At 42.2% G+C, this 23,299-nt stretch overlaps 1 protein-coding gene across 9 annotated transcripts in view; it reads right to left on the reverse strand.

The window, feature by feature from the left end:
- The window catches only part of LOC137426610 (serum response factor-like), a 163,517-nt gene that overhangs the window by 40,588 nt on the left and 99,630 nt on the right, over window positions 1–23,299 (reverse strand). For all 9 annotated transcript variants that reach the window (XM_078779235.1, XM_078779241.1, XM_078779237.1 and 6 more), the window contains one exon: window positions 9,389–9,617. In XM_078779235.1, the coding sequence (XP_078635361.1) occupies window positions 9,389–9,617 (229 nt within the window). The remainder of the gene's footprint in view (window positions 1–9,388; window positions 9,618–23,299) is intronic.

Raw genomic sequence — 23,299 nt, forward strand, 5'->3', positions numbered from 1 at the left:
GCTGCTCGAGGGTTGGAAAACCAAGCAATCTTTATGTCTTGGCACCAAGTAAGAAAACCAGAAATGTTGTATACCAAGAGGTTTTGAGAAATTGAAAATTGACAAAACGTCATGTAGGCAATGTACTGTGATATTGCTCTAAAATATACATGTTCTTTTCATCATATATTTGTATTATTCTTATTCAACCTGGACGAAGCCGGGTACCTCAGCTAGTATATATATATATATATATATATATATATATATATATATATATATATATATATATATATATATATATATATATATATATATATCTGTGCAGCGTCTGTCTTGTCTTGTCCTGTGTTGTCACTGAACTACTCCCTCAAAATTTTGTGAAATCGTACCAAACTTCTGGTATGCACATATCTCTCCCGTCGGTATGTCCTAAGGGTATTTTCTTTGAAAAATTTTCCAATTTTCTTTTTTTTAGGGGGGAATTTTTTCGGGAATTTTTTTTTTTCAACTTCAATTGTTTATAAAATGTGATATGACGTATATTACAAATACATTTGTGCAAAATAATTGTTTTTATCATGATTGGTTTAAACCATGACAAAACATCAACTTATCATTATCTTATCATTAAATGGTACAGTCATTTATCTATATATCTACACATCTGGGCAGTGTCTGTGTTGTCACTTAACGACTCCCTCAAACTTTTGTTTCCGTGGTTGTGAAGTGTTTTTAATGATGTGGTGGTGGTTTTGAATCATGTGGTGGTGAGGTATTTTGAATTACGTGGAGGTGAGGTGTTTTGAATCACATGGTGGTGAGGTGTTTTGAATTACGTGGTGATGAGGTGTTTTGAATCACGTGGTGGTGAGGTATTTTGAATTATGTGGTGGTGAGGTGTTTATAAATGATGTGGTGGTGAGGTGTTTTTAAATCACGTGGTGAAGTGTTTTCAATTACGTGGTGGTGAGGTTTTTGAATTACGTGGTGGTGAGGTATTTATAATTACGTGGTGGTGAGGTGTTTTTAATTATGTGGTGGTGAGGTGTTTTGAATTAGTTGGTGAGGTGTTTTGAATTACATGGTGGTGAGGTGTTTTGAATTACGTGGTGGTGAGGTATTTATAATTACGTGGTGGTGAGGTGTTTTTAATTATGTGGTGGTGAGGTGTTTTGAATTAGTTGGTGATGTGGCGTTTTGAATTACGTGGTGGTGAGGTGTTTTGAATTACCTGGTGGTGAGGTGTTTTTAAATGATGTGGTGGTGAGGTGTTTTGAATTACATGGTGGTGAGGTGTTTTAAATGATGTGGTGGTGAGGTGTTTTGAATTATGTGGTGGTGAGGTGTATTGAATTACATGGGGGTGAGGTGTTTTGGATTACGTGGTGGTGAGGTGTTTTTAATTTGGTGGGGTGAGGTGTTTTAAATTAGGTGGGGTGAGGTGTTTTAAATTACTTGGTGGTGAGGTGTTTTAAATTAGGTGGGGTGAGGTGTTTTAAATTACGTGGGGGGTGAGGGGTTTTAAATTACATGGGGAGGCGGTGTTTGGAATTACGTGGTGGTGAGGTGTTTTAAATTACTTGCTGGTGAGGTGTTTTAAATTGGGTGGGTTGAGGTGTTTTAAATTACTTGGTGGTGAGGTGTTTTGAATTACGTGGTGGTGAGGTGTTTAAATTACTTGGTGGTTAGGTGTTTTAAATTAGGTGGGGTGAGGTATTTATAATTACTTGGTGGTGAGGTGTTTTGAATTACGTGGGGGTGAGGTATTTTAAATTACATGGGGGTGAGGTGTTTTGAATTATGTGGTGGTGAGGTGTTTTAAATTACTTGGTGGTGAGGTGTTTTGAATTACGTGGTGGTGAGGTGTTTTAAATTACTTGGTGGTGAGGTGTTTTAAATTAGGTGGGGTGAGGTGTTTTAAATTACGTGGGGGTGAGGTATTTTAAATTACATGGGGGTGAGGTGTTTTGAATTACGTGGTGGTGAGGCGTTTTGAATTACGTGGGCGTGAGGTGTTTTAAATTACGTGGTGGTGAGGTGTTTTGAATTACGTGGTTGTGAGGTGTTGAGGTGTTTTGTAGTTACGACACTGTAGTTACAGAAGATTAAATAAAAAAATTCCTCGATGAATCCTTCAGGAAAAGGAATGTTAGAATTTAGGATTATTTCCCAAACCTACATGCTTTTCTAAAAACTACTAGAAACATGATTCGTGAACCCCAGCAAGTTGGGATCTCAGAACCTCAATTTCAGCGGTTGAGGAAGTGTTCCACTACCATACCATACCACCGTTTAGAGGCCATTTTTCCCCACAAAGCGGTTTGATCTCTGATCATTAAGACAGGAAAATAACTCCAAGAGGAGAAAAATTAACAAAGAATAAATGAAGGAAACGTCTCTCAACATAAACGGAGGCCGCAGCTGCATGCGGCGTCTGGAGGTGTTACAACTATTTGAGAAAGAAAAGATTGATATTTTCATGTTACAAGAGACACACATCAACCAATCTTGTGAAGACGAGTGGTGCAGAATGTTTAAAGGGTGCTATGTTTTTCCCAGTGCGGTTGAAGAAGCTAAAGGGGGGTGGCAATAATCTTGCATCTTCGCCTTCAACCATTCGTTCCCACCTTTTGTTCATACGTATGTGTGTTGTACCGTCCACCAAACAGTGATGACTCCATCTACATCTCGCTGTCTGATAATATGGACCAACTTCTATCGACCCATCCCAACTCTCTCTTCCTCAAATGTGGTGATTTCAATTGTCACCATGCCAGTTGGCTGGGTGTGGGTACCTCTCTCACCAGCCATGGCTCTTCAGGAAAGGACTTCTGCGACTCACTGGGACTGACACAACCTGTCAATTTCCCGACCCGGATCTCAGTCAACGGAGCATCTTCTCTTCTGGACTTGGTTATGACTAACTTCCCTGAAAATGTCTGCTGCTCTGCTTCTGCTCCAATCGGCTCATCTGATCATGTGCTTGTTAAAGTGGACATCTCTCTGACCATTCTCAGAGAGCCTCCTCAGCGTCGACGAGTCTGGCATTTCACTCAGGCCAACTGGCACGGTCTTCAAGCAGCCATCAATCATCTGGACTGGTCTCCCATCTCTACCGCCTCTGACATCAACTCATCCTGGGAATTCTTCCAAAGTAAATTGCTCTCTTTCATGCACAGATTTATCCCATCTCGTCTTCAGTTGTCATACCCTTCCTCCCGTCCATGGTACACGGAATCTTTTGGTGAGGCTGTTGCCCAGAACCAACTTGCTTTCGTCTCCTGGAAAGCAAATCCAACGGAAGGAAATCTCATTTCCTTTCACAAATCCCATAACAAGTGTGTGTCCACCCTCAGGAGAGCCAGGAAACAATATCTCCGTTCTCAAGACCGAACTCTCTTATCTGTCTCCCTCTTCCAAATCCTGGTGGCGTCTGGTCAAATCTGTTTCTGGTGTTTGTTCCCCCTCCATCCCCTCCCTCACCTCAAAAGGCCACACGGCTGACTCCGCACATGAAAAAGCTGAATGCCTCAACTCTTTGTTTGCCTCTAAATCTTGTGTCCCAAACCCATCCCTCTCTGTACCCACCATACCCAGCTGCTCCTGGACTCTCTGTCCTTTCATCCTGACAAGGTGGAAAAGTTTCTGTCAACCCTTGACTCTGATTCTGCAACTGGACCTGACGGCATCAGCCCACGGGTCCTAAAATCCTGTTCTTCCGCTCTTTCACTCCCTCTCTCTGTTCTCTTCACCCTCTCTTTTGCTCAAGGTCATCTGTCATCTGCATGGAAATCAGCCAACATCACCGCTTTGCACAAAAAAGGTGCAAAATCTGATCCCAGCAACTACAGACCAATCAGCCTTCTCCAAATTATCAGCAAAGTCATGGAATCCATCATTGCTTCAGATATGAAATCTTTCCTCTTCTCCAATGGCTTGATCTCTGATCATCAATTTGGTTTCAGACCTGGTCACTCTACTCTGGACATGCTGCTTCTGCTTTCTCAATAATGGATGGAGGTCCTCAATGCTAAACAGGAAATTAGAGCTGTCTCCCTTGACATATCACGTGCCTTCGATACGGTCTGGCACCCCGCTCTGCTCACCAAACTCTCCTCCTTTGGTATCCATGGAAATCTCCACGCATGGCTGGTGGACTTCCTCTCTAGTCATAGTCAACGTGTGGCCCTGAATGGGTTTCTCTGATCTCCTCTTCCTGTTCAGGCTGGAGTTCCCCAAGGCAGTGTTCTGGGCCCTGTGCTTTTTCTGGTCTTCATCAATGATCTCTCTGACTCTCTTGAAAATCCTCTCTATCTCTTTGCTGATGACTCTACTCTCTGTCGCTCCATTCCTCATCCCTCAGATCGGCAGTCTGCAGCCTCCTCACTCTCTGCAGACCTGGACAAAATCACAGACTGGGCAAACAAGTGGAACATGTCTTTCAATCCTGACAAATCTCACACTCTTACGATGTCTCTCCGAAAAGACAGACTGGACAACCCTCCCATCCACTTTCTGAATAATCCTCTCCAAGAAGTTCTGTCACTCAAGCTTTTGGGTCTCACTATCTGCCATGATCTTTCCTGGGAAAACCACATTTCAAATCTGGCCTCCCAAAGCCAGTCGCCGACTGGGCATCCTCCGTCGTGCGAAGTCCTTCCTGGGCACACCTGAGCTCCTCACCACATACAAGGCTTTCATCCGCAGCTCAATGGAATACTGCTCTCCCCTCTGGGATGGTGCTCCTGCCTCACACCTAGCTCGTCTTCACGCTGTTGAAACCAAAGCGTTCAGAATCATTGGAATCTCCCGTGATGAAGCTAACTCCAAGGGCCTTTCACTCACTCACCGCAGGCAGGTTGGTGGTCTTTCTGTCTTCTACCGACTCCTCTCTGACCTTTCCCCCCCCCAGCTCTCTCTGGGCTCTGTCCCCCAAATATTCCTACAGGTCACACAGGATCTGCCTGCAACCCTCTTCTGGTTAAACTGCCAAAATCAAGACTCCCTGCTCTCCTTCACTCCTTCATTCCTCTTTTCTCCCACCTCTGGAACAAACTCCCTCACTCTCTTCAATCCCACTCCACCCTCCAGGTCTTTAAAACAGCTGTTCACCACCATCTCTTATCTTCCCCCATCCAAAACCTTGATCTTTTCTACCCCCACTAATTTCACCCCAAATCCCCTTTTTTGAAATACCAACTTCTGTCCTGGAAGTCATTGGTGTCCTTGTGTTTTATACTTCTCCCACCCCCCCCCCCCCTCCTACGCCTCCTTCCCCCAAGCCCTCTCCCTCCCACACATCTCCCTGCTCTCAGATGTTGTGTTTGTGTGCTTCCCCTTTTCTCCCCATCTTGTCTTCCGCTCCCTCTTTTTATATATTTTGTTTGCCTGGTTGATTTGTTTGTGAAATAAATGTTAGCTCTTTCACGAGCCTCGATTCAATATACCAAAAAAAAAAAAAAATCCATCTGAGATTCACTATGGAGAGTTTTGTAAGGGTTTCTTGATGGTGGTGGATTTTATTAGCAGCAATCAAAAGGTTAGCATTATTAATGGGTATTGCCCCAGTGACAGCGCTGAAAGGGCTCTATTTCTTCCAAAATTAGCGGATTGTTTAAGCACTGTTGATTTGACTTGTTTAATTTGTATGGGGGGGGGGACAAAAATTGCACACTCAACCCTCGACTGGACAGGAACACCCCTGAGCCACATCCACCCAGTGCAAAGTCCTTGGCACAACTTGTGAAAAAATACAAACTTAGAGATGTATGGCGATTACAAAATCCAAACACCTGTCAATACACATGGGTGTGCTGTGAAAAAAACCAGTTAACCATGGGTCGACTGGACAGATTGTACGTGAACCAAGGAATGGTGAATCTGGTTAAGAGAACATGTATAACTCCATCTGGCTTTTCTGATCACCATATGATTGCAATGGAATGTACGTTACCCTATCATTGCTGTAAGAGTGTACACTGGAATTTCAATGTGAAATTGTTACAAGATGAACATTTTAAAAATGCCTTCAGACTGGTATGGGAAGGATTAGAAAAGAAAAAGTGTTCCTATGTCAATATGCGACAGAGGTGGGACTGTACCAAATCACAAATTCGGATTTTCTGCGAACAATATTGCTCGTATGCCACTAGTAATATGTCTGGGTTGATAGATGCTCTAAAAGCAGATGTACTTAAATATGAACAAGAAGCTGGAACATCTTGGGGGAAGTGACCAATATCAGCAGCTGATAGAAAAAAAGACCCTGCTGGCCGAATTGGTCAAAGAGCGTGCGGCTGGCGCCGCGGATTCACCTGCGGATGAGCATAATACACCTCAAGACTCCAAACAAGATTTCTTCAAAATGCAGAAGGCTGCCAACACTTCTCGGCAGATTCAGAGTCTACACTCTTCCGACGGTGTTCTGACTTGCCAGCGTGACATTAAACATTCACTGCAAGAGTTTTACTCAAACTTGTTTACTCCAAGAACGGTGGATAAAACGATGGCAAATGGGATGATTGAACTTCTCCCATCTCTTTCTGAAGAGCAGCAACTCCAACTGGAATGTGACATTTCTCTGGAGGAGCTCACAACAGCAGTGAAACAACTCGAAGATGGCAAGGCCCCCGGAATTGACGGACTTCCTGCTGAATTTTACAAAGTTTTTTGGAATGTTCTGGGTCCTGCTTTAATTGAGATGTTTCACGATAGCCTAAATCAGGGGGAATTGCCCCTGAGCTGCAGAAGAGCTGTTTTATGTCTTCTTCCCAAGAAAGGGGATTTGCAGCAGATTACAAACTGGCGGCCTGTGTCATTGTTAAATACTGACTATAAGATTGTGTCAAAAATGCTTGCAATGCGTCTCAAAAAGGTCATCTCGTTCTTAGTTGGGAATGACCAAACGTATTGCATACCTGAACGATCCATGTATGACAGTATTTTCTTGGTTCGAGACTTGATTACTATCGGTCAAACTGCGTCGCACGCTTTTGGGTTATTACTCCTTGATCAGGAGAAAGCTTTTGACAATGTGGATCACTCATTTTTGTTTGCAGTTCTTACTGAAGCAGGATTTGGAGAAAAATTCATTTCTTGCATAAAACTTTTATACAACAATGTATCATGCCTGCTAAAAGTAAATAACAGTCTGTGTCATCCTTTCCCCTTTCAGCGCGGCATCCATCGGGGATGTCCACTGTCAGGCATGTTGTACACACTGTCCATCAAACCTTTACTGGCTCTCCTTCGTACCACCTTACCTGGTTTGTCCTTGTCAAACAATTCCAATTTTTTTATGTCAGCATATGCAGACGACCTGTGTATTGTGGTTAAAAACCAGGAAGATGTTTTTGAGCTATCCCGGTGTTTTGCCAAATTTGAACTTGCTTCATCAGCAAGAGTAAATTGGAACAAGAGCGTAGCTCTTTCTCTGTACCCAGATACCCTATCTGCGTCACAGGCTTCACATGTGGTTCCCCCAACTCTTCCAAGAGGAATGTTATGGAAAACGGATGGGTTTAAATACCTTGGCATCCATTTGGGAACTACAAGCTCTATGAAGAAAAACTGGGATGGTTTCCAAGATAACATTGAGCAGAAACTATGAAAGTGGAAAGGGATGCTCCATATCTTGTCACTTAAGGCACGGGTAACAATAATAAACAACCTGGTGCTTCCAATCGTATGGTATAAGATCATAGCACTCCAGCCCCCTCAAGCTCTGATCACCAACATTCAGAGGGGTCTAGTTGACCTCTTCTGGGGAGGCCACCACTGGCTTAAGCCAGGTGTGTTGTGCAGACCACGTAATTCAGGTGGCCAAAACCTGGTGCACATCCCCAGTCGAATAATGGCTTTTCGGCTAATGACAATAAAACGTCTGCTATAAAGCAAGGTTGTGCCCTGGCGTCCTCTCACGAATACCTTGCTCAGGCAAGTAGGTGGAATGGACTATGACCAGGAACTTTTCCTTATGGACTTGAAGCAGGTCGATAGAGCTCGGCTCCCTGCATTTCATCGGTCTCTCCTGAACGCCTGGCAAGCTCTAGGAGTGCAGCGGTTGGAGATCTCTTACGATCCCAGGAAGTTTGTGCATGAGCCATTGTTTCAAAACTCATTATTCGCTGAAATATCTACCAGCCGAGCTTTTATGGAACATTTTACGAACAATGGGATTAATAAAGTGCGAGATCTTATGGAGCTATCCTTGAAGCGATGGTTGTCTGCCAAAGCTGTTTCAGGAAAAATTGGCTTGCGTTCAATTAGAATAGTGAGCAGGGTCATAAAGAATGTATCCCAGACTTTTTTAGATTTAAATATTGGGTGGAATGGGGTAAATGAAGAAGTAGATTTTCGTTTAACCTTCCCTGAACTCTCAGTCACTGCCCAGGAACAACATGGTGTGTTCCACATCTAACAGCGAACAACAGCGAAACAGCGAAACGAACAGCGAAACAGCGAAAGCGAAAGCGAAAGTTTCTAACAGCGAAAGAAGTTCTCTAACAGCGAAGAATCCGGTGTGTTCCACATCATGGGAAAAAGGGAAATGTATAGAATTTGTCTAGAGGTGTGCTTACTGGGCTGTGTGGCACCCTTAAGAAACAACTGGAAAGAGCTTTTACCTGCAGGAGCATTTCTCACTCCAAATTGGGATGACACAAGGTGTCCCACTGTCGGACGTACAGGAGATCTAAATTGGAGACTGGTCCATCACGCCCTGGCCACACAGGTGTTAGTTCAGAAGTTTAACCCTGCTGTGTCTAATTTATGTCCTTTTTGTGGTAATGTTGAACATTTGTATCATGCGTTTATTGAGTGCAAGAGATTGTTATCTCTGTTTCTGTATCTGAGCCGAATCTTTTGTAAATTCAAAATTGTTTTTTCTGTTACAATCTTTGTTTACGGACTTGCATGTAATACGAGGAAAAACTCTGTGATTTTGCTTTTGAATTTTTTGCTTGGAATTGCTAAGCTTGCAATTTATAAAACCAGAAAAGTCAGATTAGGTAGTGGAAAAAATGAAAATGCACTTTTTTGTTTTATAGGGATGGTGTCAGCACGTATAAAGCTCGAACATGCTTATCATGTAAACATGGGGAACCTTCTTGTGTTTGAAGAGTTATGGGGCATAGGGGTGTTTTGTGCAAATGCATTGGAAATGAGGTTGTAATTTGTATGTAAAGTGGAGTTGGAATACTTTTGGTTTTATACTTTTATAATAAAAGGACACAAAAGTCAAAAGGTCTCTCTCACCCCTCCCCACTACCTCCCCACCAAATCCCCATTTGGTATCGACATATATTATAGGAATGTTGGCCGGGATGTATGACGCTCTATAAATCATCATTTTGAGATCCGAAAGTGCAGTCATGTGCACGGAAAAGTGTAGGCACTAGGCAGGTACCTGACATCAGTGCAAGGGACGACGGAAAGGGAACCAGGCCAGTGGTGGATTTTGCAGGTATCCCACCGAGTCCTGCACAGCCAGATGAGACACTGGAGAGAGGGGGTGAGTAAGCGGTGATTGAAGAGCCGGTACACTGCCGATGTACCGCAGGGGTCGAGGGTGGCTGTGGGCTGTTTGACGGTCCAGAGAAGTTTGTGATGGTGAACAGCGTTGGCCTCAGTGCTTCCTACAAGTGAATATGTTCCAATTTAATCAAATGTCTTGTTCAAAGCGAGGTCATCAAACAGGGGTCATCATATGGCACTGACACTAACACACACACACACACACAAATTCACACTGACACACACAAGTACACACTGACACAAACAAATTCACACTAACACACACACACACACACACACACAAATTCACACTGACACACACAAGTACACTGACACAAAGAAATTCGCACTGACTTCGCACTGTTTTTTTACACACACACAAATTCACACTGACACACACACACACACACACACACACACACACACACACACACACACACACACAAGTTAATACTGACAAACAACTACACACTGACAAACATACAAATACACACTGACGCACACACACAAATTCACACTGACACATACAAATTCGCACTGATCCACACACAAATTCATACTGACACACACAAATACACACTGACAAACAAATTCACATTGACACACACAAAAATTCATGCTGATGCATACAAATTCATACTGACACACACAAGTACACACTGCCAAACACACAAATTCACACTGACACACACACACACACACAACTTCATACTGACACTGACACACACAAATTCACACTGACACACAAATTCACACTGACACACAAGTACAAACTGACACACACACAAATTCAGAGCGACACACAAATTCATACTGACACAAAAATTCACACTGACACACACACAAATCACACAGACGCACACAAATTCACACTGACACACACACAAGTACACACTGACACTGACAAACAAATTCACACTGACAAACAAATTCACACTGACACACAAATTCACACTGACACACAAATTCACACTGACACACAAGTACACTCTGACACACACACAATTCATACTGACACACAAAACTTCACACTGACACACAAGTACACTCTGACACACAAATTCATAGGGACACACACACAAATTCATACTGACACACAAAACTTAATACTGACACACAAATTCACACTGACACACACACATTCACACTGACACACATGCAAATTCACACTGACACACAAATTCATACTGACACACACACATTCACACTGACACACAAATTCATACTGACACACACACATTCACACTGACACACAAATTCACACTGACACACAAATTCATACTGATACACAAATTCATACTGACACACACACAAATTCATACTGACACACACAAATTCCTACTGACACATTCACACTGGCACACAAATTCACACTGACACACAAATTCACACTGACACACACATTCACACTGACACACAAAACTTCACACTGACACACACACAAATTCACACTGACACACAAATTCACACTGACACACACACAAATTCACACTGGCACACACACAAATTCACACTGACACACACAAATTCACACTGACACACACAAATTCACACTGACACACACAAATTCACACTGACACACAAATTCACACTGACACACAAATTCACACTGACACACACAAATTCACACTGACACACACAAATTCACACTGACACACACAAATTCACACTGACACACACAAATTCACACTGACACACACAAATTCACACTGACACACACAAATTCACACTGACACACACAAATTCACACTGACACACACAAATTCACACTGACACACAAATTCACACTGACACACAAATTCACACTGACACACAAATTCACACTGACACACCCAAATTCACACTAACACACACAAATTCACACTGACACACACAAATTCACACTGACACACACACAAATTCACACTGGCACACACGCAAATTCACACTGACACACACAAATTCACACTGACACACACAAATTCACACTGACACACACAAATTCACACTGACACACACAAATTCACACTGACACACACAAATTCACACTGACAGACACAAATTCATACTGACACACACACAAATTCACACTGACACACACAAATTCACACTGACACACATACAAATTCACACTGACACACATACAAGTTCACACTGACACACATACAAATTCACACTGACACACATACAAATTCACACTGACACACATACAAATTCATACTGACACACACACAAAACTTCACACTGACACATACAAATTCATACTGACACACAAACAAATTCATACTGACACACATACAAATTCATACTGACACACATACAAATTCATACTGACACACACAAATTCACACTGACACACACACAAATTCACACTGACACACACAAATTCATACTGACACACACAAATTCACACTGACACACACAAATTCACACTGACACACACACAAATTCACACTGACACACACACACACACACACTTAAACACACACACAAATTCACACTGACACACACAAGTACACTGACACAAAGAAATTCGCACTGACACACACAAATTCACACTGACACACACACACCCACACAAGTTCATACTGACACACAACTACACACTGACAAACATACAAATACACACTGACACACACACACAAATTCACACTGACACATACAAATTCGCACTGATCCACACACAAATTAATACTGACACACACAAGTACACACTGACAAACAAATTCACATTGACACACACAAAAATTCATGCTGATACATACAAATTCATACTGACACACAAGTACACACTGCCAAACACAAATTCACACTGACACACACACACACACACACAACTTCATACTGACACTGACACACACAAATTCACACCGACACACAAATTCACACTGACACACAAATTCACACTGACACACAAGTACAAACTGACACACACACAAATTCATAGCGACACACAAATTCATACTGACACAAAAATTCACACTGACACACACAAATCACACAGACACACACAAATTCACACTGACACACACAAGTACACATTGACACTGACAAACAAATTCACACTGACACACAAATTCACACTGACACACACACATTCATACTGACACACACAAATTCATACTGACACAAATTCATACTGACACAAAGTACACACTGAAAAACACACAAGTACACACTGACACAAACAAATTCACCCTGACCCACAAATTCTTACTGACACACACAAGTACACACTGGCACAAATAAATTCACACTGACACACACACACACACACACACACACACACACACACACACACACACACACACACACACACACACACACACACACACACACACACATTCACAATGACACACAAATTCACAATGACACACAAATTCACAATGACACACACACAAATTCACACTGACACACACACAAATTCACACTGACACACAAATTCACACTGACACACAAATTCACACTGACACACAAATTCACACTGACACACAAATTCACACTGACACACAACTTCACACTGACACACATGCCAATTCACACTGACACACAAATTCACACTGACACACATGCAAATTCACACTGACACAAACTCATACTGACACACACACATTCACACTGACACACAAATTCACACTGACACACAAATTCATACTGACACACATGCAAATTCACACTGACACACAAACTCATACTGACACACACACATTCACACTGACACACAAATTCACACTGACACACAAATTCATACTGACACACAAATTCATACTGACACACAATACCTCACACTGACACACAAATTCACACTGACACAAATTCATACTGACACACACAAGTACATACTGACACACACAAGTACACACTGACACACACAAATTCACACTGACACACAAATTCACACTGACACACACAAATTCACACTGACATACATACAAATTCATACTGACATACAAATTCACACTGACAGACACACAAATTCACACTGACACACATACAAATTCATACTGACATACAAATTCACACTGACAGACACACAAATTCACACTGACACACAAATTCACACTGACACACAAATTCACACTGACACACAAATTCACACTGACACACAAATTCACACTGACACACAAATTCACACTGACACACAAATTCACACTGACACACAAATTCACACTGACACACAAATTCACACTGACACACAAATTCACACTGCCACACACACAAATTCACACTGACACGCACACACAACTTCATACTGACACTGACACACACAAATTCACACTGACACACAAGTACAAACTGACACACACAAATTCATACTGACACACACAAGTACACACTGCCAAACACACAAATTCACACTGACACACACACACACACACAACTTCATACTGACACTGACACACACAAATTCACACTGACACACACAAGTACACACTGACACACACAAGTACACACTGACACAGAAACACAAATTCACACTGACACACAAGTACACTGACACACAAGTACAAACTGACACACACACAAATTTACACTGACACACACACAAATTCACACTGACACACACACACAACTTAATACTGACACTGACACACACAAATTCACACTGACACACAAGTACAAACTGACACACACAAATTCATACTGACACACACAAGTACACACTGCCAAACACACAAATTCACACTGACACACACACACACACACAACTTCATACTGACACTGACACACACAAATTCACACTGACACATACACAAATCACACAGACACACACAAATTCACACTGACACACACAAGTACACACTGACACACACAAGTACACACTGACACAGAAACACAAATTCACACTGACACACAAGTACACTGACACACAAGTACACTCTGACACACACAAATTCATAGGGACACACACACAATTCATACTGACACACAAAACTTCACACTGACACACAAGTACACTCTGACACACACACATTCACACTGACACACATGCAAATTCACACTGACACACAAATTCATACTGACACACACACATTCACACTGACACACAAATTAATACTGACACACACACATTCACACTGACACACAAATTCACACTGACACACAAATTCACACTGACACACAAATTCATACTGATACACAAATTCATACTGACACACACAAATTCATACTGACACACACAAATTCCTACTGACACACACACACATTCACACTGACACACAAATTCACACTGACACACAAATTCACACTGACACACACACAAATTCACACTGACACACACACAAATTCACACTGACACAAATTCACATTGACACACACAAATTCACACTGACACACAAATTCACACTGACACACAAATTCACACTGACACACAAATTCACACTAACACACAAATTCACACTGACACACACAAATTCACACTGACACACCCAAATTCACACTGGCGCACACAAATTCACACTGACACACATACAAATTCACACTGACACACATACAAATTCACACTGACACATACAAATTCACACTGACACACACAAATTCACACTGACACACAAATTCACACTGACACACAAATTCACACTGACACACAAATTCACACTGACACACAAATTCACACTGAATCACACAAATTCACACTGACACACAAATTCACACTGACACACACACAAATTCACACTGACACACAGATTCACACTGACACACACAAATTCACACTGACACACACATTCACACTTACACACATACAAATTCACACAGACACACACACACACAAATTCACACTGACACACACAAATGCACACTGACACACACACACATTCACACTGACACACACACACATTCACACTGACACACATAAATTCATACTGACACACACAAATTCATACTGACACACAAATTCACACTGACACACAAATTCACACTGACACACACACAAATTCACACTGACACACAAATTCACACTGACACACACACAAATTCACACTGACACACACACAAATTCACACTGACACACAAATTCACATTGACACACACAAATTCACACTGACACACAAATTCACACTGACACACAAATTCACACTAACACACAAATTCACACTGACACACACAAATTCACACTGACACACCCAAATTCACACTGGCGCACACAAATTCACACTGACACACATACAAATTCACACTGACACACATACAAATTCACACTGACACATACAAATTCACACTGACACACACAAATTCACACTGACACACAAATTCACACTGACACACAAATTCACACTGACACACAAATTCACACTGACACACAAATTCACACTGACACACAAATTCACACTGACACACAAATTCACACTGACACACAAATTCACACTGACACACAAATTCACACTGACACACACACAAATTCACACTGACACACAGATTCACACTGACACACACAAATTCACACTGACACACACATTCACACTTACACACATACAAATTCACACAGACACACACACACAAATTCACACTGACGCACACAAATGCACACTGACACACACACACATTCACACTGACACACACACACATTCACACTGACACACATAAATTCATACTGACACACACAAATTCATACTGACACACAAATTCACACTGACACACAAATTCACACTGACACACACACAAATTCACACTGACACACAAATTCACACTGACACACAAATTCACACTGACACACACAAATTCACACTGACACACACACACATTCACACTGACACACATACAAGTTCACACTGACACACATACAAGTTCACACTGACACACATACAAATTCACACTGACACACATACAAATTCATACTGACACACATACAAATTCATACTGACACACATACAAATTCACACTGACACACATACAAATTCATACTGACACACATACAAATTCATACTGACACACATACAAATTCATACTGACACATACAAATTCATACTGACACACAAACAAATTCATACTGACACACATACAAATTCATACTGACACACATACAAATTCATACTGACACACACAAATTCACACTGACACAAATACAAATTCACACTGACACACACACAAATTCACACTGACACACATACAAATTCACACTGACACACATACAAATTCACACTGACACACATATTCACACTAACGCACACACAAATTCACACTGACACACATACAAATTCACACTGACACAAATTCATACTGACACACACAAGTACACACTGACACACACACAAATTCACACTGACACACAAAACTTCACACTGACACACAAACTTCACACTGACACACATACAAATTCATACTGACACAAAATTCACACTGACAACACATACTCACACTGACACACACACAAATCACACTGACACAAATTCACACTGACACACACAAATTCACACTGACACACACACACATTCACACTGACACACATACAAGTTCACACTGACACACATACAAATTCACACTGACACACATACAAATTCATACTGACACACACACAACACTTCACACTGACACATACAAATTCATACTGACACACATACAAATTCATACTGACACACACACAAATTCACACTGACACACAAATTCACATTGACACACACAAATTCACACTGACACACAAATTCACACTGACACACAAATTCACACTAACACACAAATTCACACTGACACACACAAATTCACACTGACACACCCAAATTCACACTGGCGCACACAAATTCACACTGACACACATACAAATTCACACTGACACACATACAAATTCACACTGACACATTACAAATTCACACTGACACACACAAATTCACACTGACACACACAATTCACACTGACACACAAATTCACACTGACACACAAATTCACACTGACACACAAATTCACACTGACACACAAATTCACACTGACACACAAATTCACACTGACACACAAATTCACACTGACACACAAATTCACACTGACACACAAATTCACACTGACACACAAATTCACACTGACACACACACAAATTCACACTGACACACAGATTCACACTGACACACACAAATTCACACTGACACACACATTCACACTTACACACATACAAATTCACACAGACACACACACACAAATTCACACTGACGCACACAAATGCACACTGACACACACACACATTCACACTGACACACACACACATTCACACTGACACACATAAATTCATACTGACACACACAAATTCATACTGACACACAAATTCACACTGACACACAAATTCACACTGACACACACACAAATTCACACTGACACACAAATTCACACTGACACACAAATTCACACTGACACACACAAATTCACACTGACACACACACACATTCACACTGACACACATACAAGTTCACACTGACACACATACAAGTTCACACTGACACACATACAAATTCACACTGACACACATACAAATTCATACTGACACACATACAAATTCATACTGACACACATACAAATTCACACTGACACACATACAAATTCATACTGACACACATACAAATTCATACTGACACACATACAAATTCATACTGACACATACAAATTCATACTGACACACAAACAAATTCATACTGACACACATACAAATTCATACTGACACACATACAAATTCATACTGACACACACAAATTCACACTGACACAAATACAAATTCACACTGACACACACACAAATTCACACTGACACACATACAAATTCACACTGACACACATACAAATTCACACTGACACACATATTCACACTAACGCACACACAAATTCACACTGACACACATACAAATTCACACTGACACAAATTCATACTGACACACACAAGTACACACTGACACACACACAAATTCACACTGACACACAAAACTTCACACTGACACACAAAACTTCACACTGACACACATACAAATTCATACTGACACAAATTCACACTGACACACAATACTTCACACTGACACACACACAAATTCACACTGACACAAATTCACACTGACACACACAAATTCACACTGACACACACACACATTCACACTGACACACATACAAGTTCACACTGACACACATACAAATTCACACTGACACACATACAAATTCATACTGACACACACACAACACTTCACACTGACACATACAAATTCATACTGACACACATACAAATTCATACTGACACACATACAAATTCATACTGACACACACAAATTCACACTGACACAAATACAAATTCACACTGACACACACACAAATTCACACTGACACACATACAAATTCACACTGACACACATACAAATTCACACTGACACACATATTCACACTAACGCACACACAAATTCACACTGACACACATACAAATTCACACTGACACAAATTCATACTGACACACACAAGTACACACTGACACACACACAAATTCACACTGACACACAAATTCACACTGACACACAAAACTTCACACTGACACACATACAAATTCATACTGACACAAATTCACATTGACACACAATACTTCACACTGACACACACAAATTCACACTGACACACACAAGTACACACTGACACACACAAGTACATACTGACACACACAAGTACACATTGACACACACAAATTCACACTGACACACAAATTCACACTGACACACACACAAATTCACACTGACACACACACAAATTCACACTGACACACACACAAATTCACACTGACACACAAATTCACACTGACACACATACAAATTCACACTGACACACACACAAATTCACACTGACACACACACAAATTCACACTGACACACACAAATTCACACTGACACACACAAATTCACACTGACACACACAAATTCACACTGACACATACAAATTCACACTGACACACACAAATTCACACTGACACATACAAATTCACACTGACACATACAAATTCACAGACACACACAAATTCACACTGACGCACACACGCAAATTCACACCGACACACACAAAATTCATGTTTTAATTAAATAAGAAGATTAATGATTGTCCAAAAGGGTGTTTTAACACACCCAAACTGGCAGTATTCATTCATGTGCATGCTTGTGCGCGCGCACACACACACACACACACACACACACACACACACACACACACACACACACACACACACACACACACACTCTCTGCCTTTGATATCTATCTATAATTCTAGTAATCTCTGTGTGTATGTTTGTATGTTTGTATGTTTGTATGTCTGTGACCGCTGTTTCTCGACAACCACGGGTCCGATATACTTTAAACTTGCTAGGTATATTGCTGGGGACCCGAGGATGTGCCTTTTCAAGGTTTCATATTAATCGGACAAGTAGTTACCGAGCTATGTCCAAAAAACGATTTCAACCAATCAGAGAGCAGCGAGCTATCACGTGTGCCGAACGTGGCGAACAGACTCTGCCTCGGACGGCACATTTGAGAGCGTATTCATTTATTTCACGTTGGAAAACTATGTTGCCGTTAAACTATGTTTTAAAACTAATTAAAACTACTATCTATAATTCCACGGGTCCGATAAAAAACACCGTACTCGCAAGCCGTTCGCTTTGGACCAAACCATTTCATGTAAATAGAGGGGGGGGGGGGGGGGGGATTGTCACCGTACTCGCAAGCCGTTCGCTTTGGACCAAACCATTTCATGTAAATAGAGGGGGGGGGGGGGGATATAATTTTAGATATATATATAGTACGGGCATGCCCTAGTATACATAAATGTAACATAACTGGATAAGATAATAAGTGGATAACAATAATGAAACAGGGGCAACACCCCTGGCTCTCACAAGGTAGAATAAACAGTATACTTCACCGACTAAAGGTAATTTAAACTAATTTCAATGCTTCCTAGAAGACAGGACAGCATGTCGAATCATACTAACATAATCATAAGACTAAATAAACAAACAAAAAAATACATATTTTGGGGGCACCCTTCCCACCCCATGTATCTCCTCAGACCCCAATTTTTCCAAAGCCTTGAACAAACATTGGTCCATCATGGATGATGATGGTTGTGGTGAAGTTTAATCAAAATTGTGTGTGTAGATTCTAAGAAAAATGTAAATACCTATGTTGGGGGCAAGCCCTCCCCCTTAGACCAGCTTAGACCCGATTTTTTTTAAATGCCAGGAACAAGGTTTGGTGCATCACGGTTGGTGAAGGTTGTGGTGAAGTTTCATCGAAATCGTGTTTGCAGTTTCAGAGGAGAAAAGCAAATACCTATTTTGGGGTGCCAACCACCCCCCCCCCCCCCGTAGACCCCTAAAGGGGGCAGATATCTTTTAATGCTGTGAACAAACTTTGGTAAATCACGGGTGATGAAGGTTGTGGTGAAGTTTCATCGAAATGGTGTGTCGTTTCAGAAGAAAAAGAAAATTCATATTTTAGGGAGTCAAACCTGGATCCTCTTTGACCCCGGTAAATCCCCTTCGGCCCCGACTTCTTTAATGCCGTGGACAAACTTTAGTCACAACATAAATATAATTTGTGCCAAATTTGGTCGCAATCCCATCAACGGTTTCGGAGAAGAAGTTTCAAGTGTTTACGGACTGATGGGCGATGCACCATCGCATAAGCTCCCCTGCACTTCGTTCCAGGTGAGCTAAAAATCACTCATAGAGCGACACTTGGCAAAACAACACAAAGTAGAATGGCACTCGGTAGAGCACATACCTCCCTCCGCCAGGCAGAACAGTATATATACTATTGTTATGAATGAATGATCGTTTTAAAGCCATTTTCCCCGCTAGAGCGGGGGTTAGCCTTGCGGGTCCCATGACAATCATGGTTCCCTGTTTGAGATGTTGTTATGGCCGGATGCCCTTCCTGACGCCAACCCTTTGTCGCCTCCTACGATGCGCAGGAATACGGTGTACGTATTCTAAACCGGGTACACACCGGGATTTCGTGTATATATATATATATATATATATATATATATATATATATATATATATATATATATATATATATATATATATATATATTTGTATGTCGGGGAGTAGAGGAATATCTAGATCCACGTAGATCTGCATAGGTCGGTACTCGACTGTTGTGATAGGGAATCTACCTGTAATAAGTTCTATGTGTAGCCCAGATGTCGGAATAAGTTGTGTCTGTGTCCCCGCATGTGTCTGTGTCTGTGTCTGTTTCTGGGCCATGAGGGGGCGGGGCGTGCTAATTAGTACAGGGATTATAGGTAAAATTACCTCGTTTGTCGTTCTCTCTGTGAGCAATCCAGTGTCCCTTATGGCAACACACTCCTATAGACACTTGGATAGATCCCTTAGTGCACACATTAATTAATTCTCCTCCACCACAAAAAGACTTACAGGAAGAACAGGCAGGATGCCAGATCGGGGCACCGCCCCGATCGGGGGCATAGCAATGAGCATCGTACAAGGCAAGCAATAGCCACGCCCAGGGAACGTGTGATTGGTTGGTGGAAGGGAGCAGCACACTGATTGGCCACCTACCGTGGACACCTCGGCCAATCAGGGCGGAAGGCGCAAACACTCGGCCAATGAGTGCGGAAGGCTCGAACACTCGGCCAATCAGGGCGGAAGGTGCCAAAACATAACTTAAAAGCAGGTTGCTAGTTGGAGGACAAGCGCCGGTGACGTCAGAAGGCGGGAAAGACCACAAAGAAGGGAGGGACGGATTGGTAACACGCCAGAATTGACGTCAGACCACAGGGGACGAAACGACTGGCCTGCGAATTTTCTGGGGCTTCGTTGTGTTCGGTGGTGGGCTTCCCTGGTCATCTTCCCTGCGTTCGTCCCTGCGTTCGTCCCTGTGTTCTTACCTGGTTCTGGCCTGGTTCGGTCGTCGTCTTCTTCCCTGTGTTCCTTCCGGCGTTCTTCCCTGGTGGTTTGTCGTCTTCCCTGGGTTCTTGTTGTGGTGCTTGGAGCAGTGCTTGGTGTTTGGAGCGGTGCTTGGAGCGAGGCGTGGTGCTGCGAGCGAACGGGACCTCGCGTGCGCCCGACGAGGGGCGAGCGAGGCGGACGGAGGCCTGCTTCGCGCAAGCGCCGGAGCCTGGGCGATTCCTGATGGACACATCCAGCCAGACACAGATAAGCTCGCACCCACAAACGCGCACAACACGACGCTTTCTTTATTTAATTCACCCCCCTGTGCTGTTGTTGAAGTGAGTGTGGGGACGTCCCGATTTAGGACATTTATTTACCGGGGCATTATTTTCCTGTCCCGCTATTTATTGTAAATAAATCCTTGTATTCTTTTCTTTTCTATGCAAAATCCTGTGTTCGTGTGAGTTCATTCCCTGCAGGATCGAGGGCTGCCGTCGGGGCGTCAGGTAAGAGCTTGCGCTTCTTCCTCTTCCTTCTTCCTCACGTGCTTTTATAGTCGAATCCGTCATTGATCGTCGCCTCCAGTTAAAGCCGTTTGGTCATCAGCAATCCTACGGTATTAACCGAGGGATTCGCGCGATAAGTGGCAGTCAGGAGTGGGATTTGAACCCCCCCACCCCCCGACAAGTGTTGTCAATGAGTGGGATTTGAACCCTATTATAAATTTGGTGGCAAGGAGTGCAGTGAATTTGGAGAAAAATTTGTTTTAGTCGGGGGCGATAAATTGTAATCGTCGATCGGTGCACGAGACGCGAACGACGCGTCATTAAATCTAAATCGGTTTCTGAGGTAAAATACGCGCGGGGAAGCTGCCTCTTCTCCACGGATGGAAGAGGTACACGATATGGAAGAAAGGGTGGAAGGTGCGGGGAGCCTTGGAAGTGGGTCGGAGGTGGTCGGGGTGGAGCA

The sequence above is a fragment of the Myxine glutinosa genome, chromosome 5, assembly GCF_964187855.1.
Source record: "Myxine glutinosa chromosome 5, kmMyxGlut1.1, whole genome shotgun sequence".
Taxonomy (NCBI): Eukaryota; Metazoa; Chordata; class Myxini; order Myxiniformes; family Myxinidae; genus Myxine; species Myxine glutinosa.